Source organism: Lates calcarifer, linkage group LG1, assembly GCF_001640805.2.
Source record: "Lates calcarifer isolate ASB-BC8 linkage group LG1, TLL_Latcal_v3, whole genome shotgun sequence".
NCBI lineage: Eukaryota > Metazoa > Chordata > Actinopteri > Centropomidae > Lates > Lates calcarifer.
In genome coordinates, this window is record NC_066833.1 from 16082527 (window position 1) to 16092547 (window position 10021).

Sequence of the window (10021 nt, forward strand, 5' to 3'; positions counted from 1 at the left end):
CACCTCTTGTCTTAGTATTAGACATATACCTACTGTCACATTTATGAAATCCTTTGTGTAAGAAAATATAGCCGATCTCAGTGCATTTCTTACATCCATGACAACATCTCTATATCAAAAACCACCACATTCATAGTCACCAAACCTGGACTTGACCTGGTCTGGCGTCTTTATGTGTTTTAAGCAGGATTTTAAGGTTTGATGTGTGTGTCTGGAGTCTATATTGCCTGCATGGGGAAAACACGAAAATTCCATTTAAAAAAGTATTTATTATCATGAATTGTTTTGCTTTCATAAATAAAATAAAGGTTTCACAAATTTTACATTCGTATTCAAACGGCGTTAAGACTAATACACACGTTCAAGTTTCAGGTTAAAAGCAATAGTATCTGTCGTTATATGAATCTGAGGAAACAGCTTTCTGTCTCCATGTTTATTACATCCGTTTTGCTATTTATCTGAAATGTGCGAATAAATGGATATTTTGGAGTGTAATTTACAATTCCTCTCTACCTGTTCATATCAATATTGATTAAATGTAAATTACTTTACTTGGCAAGCTCTCTCTTGTAAACAGTGGTGATGCAACAGTTCAAGCAGTATGTTATAAGAATAGGTCCTTTTTCCCTTTATTCATGCATTTGTTGATTGTTTTGCATTAATAATCTAAATCTGCAAACAAACTAACAAAACAAATGTACCAGCATTCAACTGGAAAACAGTGGAATACAAGTACAAAGTAGCCTAACAGAAAATGAGAACCTCAAACTGTATTAAAATAAAAATGACTAAGTTACCCTCAATTTATCTGCTTTTAAAGCAGATCAATGTATCTTAAGAAACACTTCTTTCAAGTACTGGTAGAAAACTACCTAAACTAACCTTGTACATTCAAAAAATATTTTAAGCCCAAAGTATAACAAACTTCTCTTATTAAGGGGAAATTTTCATTTGTCAATGAAACTTATTCAAGAAGTAATTACTGCAGTAATACATAACTTTCTTTTCTTTGTTGGAAATTCAGTCTCCCAAAAGCCAGCGAAACATTTTGTTCAGTGTCCCTTCAAAAACTTGTTGGACTGAACTGCTGGCATTTTCAAGAAAAATATAATCATCATCTTTAATACACTAGTTTATAGAGATCTCTACACTCATGGCAATGACTATTTACCACCACTCACTTTCAGATCAGAGAGAACGGACTATTTGCCTGCAGATACAACATGCCGATTCAGTTCTCTATAACGGTCGCCTATTAAGACGTTGCTCAACAGGCACAATATGTTCAATGCCTCAAAGACACTTGTGATAACTCTTCCAGTTAAGTTTCAGTTTGTATCACTCAGAAACATACAGAAAGGCTCATTGCCCTCCCTATCTTAGTTCACAAGTGTACCAATGATAATGTGCTGCAGTCTTTCATCACTGACAGGAAATACAAAAATAGATTTGACAGAATATATATACAAAATATACAAACCAAAAAGAAAACAAGTGTTACTATGAAGCAGAATTAGATGCAGAGCCACAGTCTTGTCAAAGCAACTACATGATTTGATGCGTTTTGTTTGAAAAACCTTAATACAAGCCAATGATGTGGTTTATTACACTGCCATGAATGTATCAACATCATCTCGCACTTAACTCATGAATCATTTACTTTTTTGATTATACTCAGGAGTTTATGATCAAAGTGTATGGTCCATAACATTATGTACTGTATGTGTTTTATGTATGCTATGGTTGTACTGTTTATATTGGTTTTCTTCTTTAAAAAATCATCTGTAAACGTGTACATATCTTGTAATAAATATGACTTATTTTCCCCCACTCTTGGGAATCTGCATTAAATATTTACAGATGTAGTGCAGCATTTAAGTCAAGAATTTGATGATTTGTTCATTCATTTTGTGCTACGTCCCGCTGCCCAAATCCTCCGAAAGACTCATCAGAGAGAACCTGGTCTAGGATTTCATCAATTACATTACATTCATAATTCACTTGGCCCAGGTCCAGAGCAGGCACGTAGGTGATGAGAAGGCGCCCAATGTTCTGCCGAAGCTCGATCAGACTGAGAGAAATGTAGAGAGAAGGAGAGAAAAACAGAGGGAAACTCAAGATTTACATAATTCTTCTGCTGTGATATGTCTGTGATAATTCAAACATGTATGGGGAGTGATTTTCTAACAATCCAACCTTCTGAATGTATCGGAGCTTGAATCTGTGCCAGAGATCGAAGTCCCTTCTCCCTCCTCTGTGTCTGTTTGTTCAGCAGAATCAGTGGCTCTTGGTGGAGTTGTGCTTTCTTTCTGTGCTTTTTCCCTCAGCTGCTGCCTGAGCTCTTCACACTGGGCTACCAGGTATTCCTTTTCCTGCTCCAGACTGTCCAACTGTTGGCATATCCCACAGTGAACCCCAAGAGGAAAGAAAATGATGCATAATGATATGACTGAACGACACATGATGAATTATATATAACATATGAACATACACACTGAGAATAGACCAACAGATTAATGTTTAGATTTGTTGTTTGAGAATTATTGTGGGACACAAATGCATTCATAATTCTAACTAGTGTTTGAAGTAGACTTGGAAACATGTCATGGTCTTTCAATCTTCAAATTCCACACTGATGACACAGTGATGACACACGGACCTTTGACTTACAAATTATTTTGTTACACATAATTTTCTCAAAGGAGGAATGAACCTCCATGCTCAAGACTTTTTCTAGATGTCAGAGGCATTTTCTTGGAATCAAAAACAGAATTAAGGAAATATAACATCTGCATTAAAGAGGTTAATTTTTTTCAAGTCTGCCTTTAAACAATACTAACACGCTCATTTCTACACTGAGAGAGTTAGTGTAGTTGTTCTATTCTTTGAGCTTAAAACAGAGCTGGAACACTGACCTGTGAACGCAGTTCATCTCTCTCCATGTTTCTTTGATCCAGTTCCCGCATCAGATAGTCAACCTGCAGTGCGATGTCATCAGTGTCCTCTTCTTCACCTCGACTAGTACTGGGCTTGTTGTCCGCAGTTGCCAGTAAAGCCTCTTTCTCCTTAATCAATTCATCAACTTTCTGTTTAGCCTTCTCAAACAGATATTTGTAGTCATCCCTTCCCTCCATTTCCTTGGTCTCCTCCGTCTGGCTGGCCTGGTGAGAGCACTCCTTCTTTACATGGATCTCAGACAGCTCCTGCAGTCTGCTTTGCATGTCTTGCAGCTGGCAGGAAAGGTTATGGACTTGCTCTTTATAGGAGTCTCTCTCCTGAGCAGTCTCCTGCATGAGCTCCAGAAGCTGGTCTTGTTGTTCCTGTACCTCAGTAATACTGGGGGGGTGAAGTGAAGAGTGTTTTATATCTACCGCATCTGCACAGGAAGGTCCTGCAGCCTCATTATCTTCTGGAGGGTGCGCCACTCCATTCTGCAGGATGTGGTCTTCAAGGAGACTCTGACTGTCTTCCTCACTCTCTTCCTTAATTACTCTCTGCTCAGTGCTGCAGACATCAGTGGTCATGTGTGAAGTCTGCTCTGTGTCATCGTTATTATATGTACTCTCCTCTGCTTTCCCAATCCCTTCAGTTTGACATTGTATTTCTTCCTTCTTCACTTTGGGTACTTCTGTTTGGGTGGTGGTGCTGGTCACCTCTGGGGGAGGTGCTGACGAGGGACTGGTTCCCACAGCTTCTGACCCTGTAGAGCTTGTTCCTGCAGTGTTCTTGTCTGAGGTGACATCAACAGCGGCGTCATCGCTAGACTCCAACAGCATGCAGACATTCATGTCAGTTGACTCTTGCTCCACCTTCACTTTATTCAAATCAACGCTTGGTTTTTGTGGCTTGGGCGTACTGGCAGTCTCCAAGATGACAAGGTCATCATCAGTATCATCATCGTCATCAGGCGCGGATGAGGAGCACAGTGGGCTCACATCCACTGATGAGGGTGTATTTAAGGTTCTCCTACTGACGCCATTTACTCGAGGTCTTTTAGGCATTCTTTGTGGAGTAACAGCTTGTGTTCTTTTTCCCCTGCTGTGTACACAACACACAGTTAATATACTTCTTAAACAAAGTGATATTAATATATCTAAGCTCACAAATGACGCAACATCATACCTCATGGTATGGCTTGGTGACAGGGAGCATACATTAGAAATAAGTGGAAGACCGTTGCTACTGGATGGACTGCAAGCTACATAGAAAGAAAACAGACACATTTTAATCTCTAAAACTTTTCTTGCTTTTACTCACGCACAAACTGTAATTTTTTCTTACCAGCTTGTGAAATGGTGGAGGATCTCAGTGAGGAGGATTCAGCCCTCGCAGCACCCCCTTGTAGTGACTCAGTGATGAACCTACTCCTTGGGGCAGTGGGAGTCAGGGGGGAATGGACAGTCTATCAACAAGAACAACAAAAAGAAAATAGATAATAATTTGTAATTGTTCATATTCTTAAACCATATCCACCTTCTTCTGTATTATCAAAACAATGAGACTATAAACATAATCTTAGATCAAAATTTTACAACTTTGCTCGTAATTCCCGGACCCCTTAGTGTCAAAATAATAAGCGCACTGTTTGATGCAGCTGCCGCTTCAGGTCTTCCTGCCGCTGTATAAGAGCCTGGTTTTCCCTGGCAAGACTAGCCAGACGCTGCTCTTCCTGACGCCTTCGATCCTCCTCATCCTAGATGAACAAATTTCCCAAAAGCACTATTACACATGTCTCAACTTCTATGGAAAAAAATTACAATTAAAAGAGCAATTTATCCAACTTTGTGCTGAGGTGTTACAGGTACAGGTGAAAAAACAATAGCAGAGAAAAAATGGCAGCTGAGAACAGACAATGTGTCCTTACTTTTTGCCTTTTCTTTTGTTGCTTTTTCTCTTCCTTCTCTCTGTAACAAAATAAAACCACAGAGGTACAGATTCACAACAAGAGCCAGTTAACATGTGAGGTCTAATTTTAATTCTGAAGTAATGGCAGTGTTTTGACAGAAATTTGTGACTCACTGTTGTTTATAGGTCTTGCAGTATGAAGGCCGGTCATCATCAGAGTCCTCCGGCTCCTCTTCTACTTGGCAGCTCCTGGAAGGGCAAATTAGATTGAAATTGAAAAGATCAGCAAACATCCACTGAGTCCAAGCAACATTTTGGTTAGGCTATTTCTGATCAAATGTTTTGGTATTTAGTTACCTGAACTGAGGATCAGGGTTCATACAACAGAACCATTTATCTGGCAGCTTGCTGCAGTCAATCCCATCAGGGAGTTTGCGCCAACGCAAGCAGTCATCACACTGCACCCAGTTTTGATCAGGTCGCTTCCTGATGACAAAGACAGAGACAAGTATCAAGACATGTAGGGAGTTAACCTGATTCGACAGATATGCATGCAGTATACAGTCACTGCAAATGTACTAACATGGTATCTTCCACTGGCGTGGTGCTGTTTGGATTGTCTTTGTTCCTTCTGTAGCGCATTTCTTTCCAGTACTCTTCCAGTTTGATCCCCAAATTGGTCATAGTTTTCCTGTACCAAGAGATTAAGCGCTTTAGACCTCTAAATAATGAAGGTATATGCTAAAGGTTATAGCAACAGTTAAACCAAACCAATACCATTAAAACTGACTGAGCTCAACTGATGCTATTACCTGTACTTATCTGTCTCAATAAAGCTCTGCTTGTTGTGGGTAGGATCCAAAAAGTTACACTCTATTACCCCGATGACCCCGACGCCTTGGTTGTTGGCCTGTTGGAGGCAAAGATTCAAAAGAGACAAAGGCAGAATGATAACATTTAGATACACCTGAAAATATGTAAGCAACAGACACACTCACACCGTAACAGCAGAAACTCACCTTAAGCTGGCAGCCCACACGTTCGTAGGCTTTGATGAGCCGATTCTTGTGATACATCATGATGCCATACTGGTCTTTACTTTTCGTGTTATACCCAAAAGTGATGGGGATGCGTCTGATCTAAAATAACAGTTAAGGAAAATCAAAGAGCAAAGATACAAACATTCTTGGTGGACCTCCTCTAAAGAACCTGTAATGAAAGGATACCACGAAAGTTGGCTTGTAGTGGTCCTTCCTGATGTAGGCCAGACTCTTGGCGATAAGCTGAGATTTCACCTTTTGACCACGTATGATGATCTGCATCCGAGGCTTCAGGTACAGAATACTGCAATATGCCTACGGCCATTAAAAACACAACTATTAATCTATTCATAAAAGCAAAGGAAAGGTGAAGGATTCAAATGTTAAGAGTCAAAGAATGAAAAGTGAAACATTTTTATGATAATTTTCAGAATCTATAAATATTCAAATCATTTAAAAAGTTTAACTGCTGGACACAAGATGTCTCCTGCCTCACTGAATCATTACTGTACTCTCAGCATATAAGCACCACAGGTTTCGAGTTTCCACATCACACAAGTTTCATACTGAAACACAAACAGCTTCAAACCTACAAATCCTACATGTAGGTGGACATTTTAAACACAGATGTAAGGTGAGCTCAGGGACACTTTCCCCCTTCAGCAGATGATTGTGAAGCCTTCTAGTGTCAAACTCTTCACATTTTTCAGTGGGGGGAGGTGGGGACATACATAACATTGGATAATATCTTAACAGTCATGCGCCTTACCCTCAGTGAATAGACACTCTCAGGGATGTATGATGTTGGGCTGCTGCTGGATGATGCTGGATGTTGGGAAGTGTTGTTCCCAGCCTCGTAGACATCAGATGGAATTCGGATATCGTACCGGTCCCTCTCAAAATCAAACTCTACTGTTTCAGCAGATGTCCTGTTCAGAACAAAATACAACTAAGCAGGGTTGTTTGGGCATCTGTCACTGTTAATCACTGTACAAATCTATGGTTTGTAAACTATACCTTACCACTTAGCTTCTGAAATCTGAACATGTACGGTATACGTGGACTAAATACAGACCTGCGGAGATTCCAGATGATGATCCGTGTGCCAGTTTTTTCTGTGGACCAGGGGGGACCAATGACTTCGAGCTCAGTGAAAAGCTCCTCCTGTTTTTTAAAAGGGGAATAGCGCAGGATGTCCTGCAGACTAGCTTTGTGCTCCTCCTGCACGGAGAGTACAGCTTAAGTTAAGGACAACTTGAAATGAAAAATTAAGACAAACAGAAATATGACTGGTGTATGATTAAGAGAAAATGTGCTTCTCTAAAACATATCAAACTCATATATACAGAAATTTTTTTAAACAGAGATTCCATTAACACGTGATGTGATTAGATAAAGGATATGTTTGTTTGTTTCTGTCTGTCCAAAGCAGACAATTGGCACAATAATTTGCTTGGCTTCGATCTCTTCCAGGTAGGTCTGAGAGAGCATCCCAACACACGAAGTGCTCTTTGACTTGGAGAAGACGATGGCATCTCTGCCAAGACGCATGGATCCAGACTTGAAGCCGTTGCCATAGATACCTATTGGCGCTACACCATTTACAGCAGTCTTATCACTGTATCCGAAGCTTAAGGGGGAAAATGCAAATATTTTTAGTAAGTATTTGAGTTCCATCATGATTGATCACATTCATCACTGAAATTTTGACTTTTTACAAGTCCTATCTATGGTTTGTATTTATAGGTTTTAGGCAGTGGTCATTACCATGTGTATCAATAATGGGAGTGCAATGTGACTATCAAGTTGGCCATGACATAGTGTTAAAACTGCATCACCTATCAGTCCAGTAATACCAAGCAGCAGCGTCTGTACCTGAGCATCTTATGCATCATGTCATGGTCCAGTCCATTTCCCATTGTCCATAAAGGTGAGGCATTCTTGTCCTTTGATCACAGTCTTATCAATCCAGAACTGTTTGGCATTGACATCTGGATCATAGGCATTGTCTGTAAGAAGGAACATTTTTACAATTTCATTAACTTCTCACATTATGTCACAAAACTGTAAAACTGTGGTACATGAATGAGTAAGTAAGTAAAGTTAATTTAATTATACAATAATTAATAATATTTCAATTTAAAATTAATAAGCGGTAAAAGAGAAACTAAAGTAAGACATTGTGTTTCACTTGTAAATACAACCTTGCCTTGATGACTCACCTATGAGCTCAGCTATGGCACTGAAGGGCCAGGTGTGGCTGGTGGAGTTGGTATGAAGAAACTTAGGACAAAGCTGCAAGGGGAGCAAATCATTTTAATACATTAGTCTATTCAAAACAATCAATTAATTAATGTGTCCTTCACCTTGCAGTGACTACTGCACTTGATTTTAATTTTGCACTGGTTGAAAACTAGGGAACCACCTTCAATTGAATGGATATGTATTTATTTATTGTAAATAAAGGTCTAACCAAATAAATGAGACATTAATAACAAACACATGACATTTAATCATACCAATGCTAACAACTTAACGGTTACATTCCAATTAGGATTAAATATACCTGTCTCTACTCTGCACACATTGTTATCTATGTAGCCTGAGATAATTCCAGATGTCGTAGAGTGGGTTCAAAGGCCTTCAAGGCTTTTTTAGAAGAATGTTTTCCTGTCTGGCTGATTTAAATTCTGACACCTACATTGTCAGAGGTGCGAATGATCCTGACAATTCCTGAAGAGGTCTATTCAAATCCACCCTGTTATTTCTAGCGGAAATGAACAGAAGGAGCTATGTCCTCACTACAGCCTCAATGAAGTTGCTTTATTGTATTATATTATAGCTTAAACACAAATGCTTTGAGAGAAACATTTTGATTGATGTTACTATGTTTGAGCAGGCCATATTATCATGCATTTCTTGAATACAAACAGCATATATGATACCACATCACAAACAATACAGCAGTGTGAGGACTGAGAGTATATATCGCAGTGGCTCAAAGTGATATTGTGTCTCAGTCGCGGATTTAACCAGTCAATCAGCCAGGCTGTTATTTCCTGTGTGCTTTTAATGTGGGTACGTCAACAATGAGAGACATCAGTCATTAAAAAATAGCGAACCGAAACTCAACTCGTGATAAAGACTGCTGTCAGCCAACCAGAACTGCTACAAACAGTGACAGATTTTTTTTACTTTACTTTAGATATGACCGGTTCGTTATCACTTGTTGGTAAACACTGTCTACATGCCACCACAGAGCTCCGCAGAGTATATTCAACATAGCATGTAAAACAGTGTACGCACAAAATAATGGACCCTACTTCCCACATTTGTTTAATTCGTTCATCTGTAACTGTTCACATCAGGTGAAGTCACAGTAAAATTGCCCAAACCGCTAACAAAAGAGAAGTAAATTCTACTTACCGTACTTAGCGGGACACCGCGGTCCGTCTGCGCCGCCATGTTTTCGTCAGTACGGGTAGCAGGAGGAGGAGGTGCGGTCGAACGCGCAAGGTGGCGCTGATGGAAACAATGGACAAACAATAAATTTACGGTGGTTATGCCTCAGCACGAGCTTGTTTAACATTTACATATTTTCTGCGTTAGTGTTTAAGTTTTGCTTTACAAGATGGAAAGCTGTACCAATAACACTTATTGAACAGCTGTTTGTCGAAATACAACTTCCTGTTTTCAATTGCTCAAGTTGCGTCAAATCTCTTCACATTGTGAGCTCAGTTTCCCTCTGAATATTGCTGATATGTATTACTTCGTATCGCTATTATAATAATGTCATATATTACTATGATATATTGTTGCTCACAAGTTAAATGTAACCTCAACTACGATAACTTCCGGTTCATTTTACAGAATAAAAGCGTTCCATCTACAAATTACAGTACTTGGAGCACTGATTTAAAAGTAATTAAGGAGTGAAACATATTATATACATTCTTTACAGTGCTTTCTATAGTGACAACTATTTACTCATATGTTGAAAGTGTCTCATCATCTTACTCTTAATGTCAGCTTTGAGCTTTTCACAGTCCAGTAAATAGCCATGAGTTAGCAATTCTCTGGGATGTTTTTTTTTTCTGTAAAGGATTTCACAATGTATTTCCCAATCACAGCTGATG

At 39.2% G+C, this 10021-nt stretch overlaps 1 protein-coding gene across 1 annotated transcript; it reads right to left on the minus strand.

The window, feature by feature from the left end:
• Nucleotides 1–249: 249 nt before the first annotated feature.
• Nucleotides 250–9382, minus strand: morc3a (MORC family CW-type zinc finger 3a). The gene is given in 20 exon segments (XM_018703131.1): nucleotides 250–2071; nucleotides 2197–2390; nucleotides 2916–4038; nucleotides 4123–4198; nucleotides 4282–4402; nucleotides 4583–4693; nucleotides 4865–4904; nucleotides 5020–5094; nucleotides 5203–5331; nucleotides 5429–5536; nucleotides 5658–5755; nucleotides 5865–5984; nucleotides 6072–6200; nucleotides 6655–6814; nucleotides 6961–7117; nucleotides 7289–7515; nucleotides 7761–7795; nucleotides 7797–7894; nucleotides 8108–8180; nucleotides 9312–9382. Coding segments are annotated over 20 exon segments (3285 nt in total). The 5' UTR covers nucleotides 9351–9382; the 3' UTR covers nucleotides 250–1899.
• Nucleotides 9383–10021: the final 639 nt, after the last annotated feature.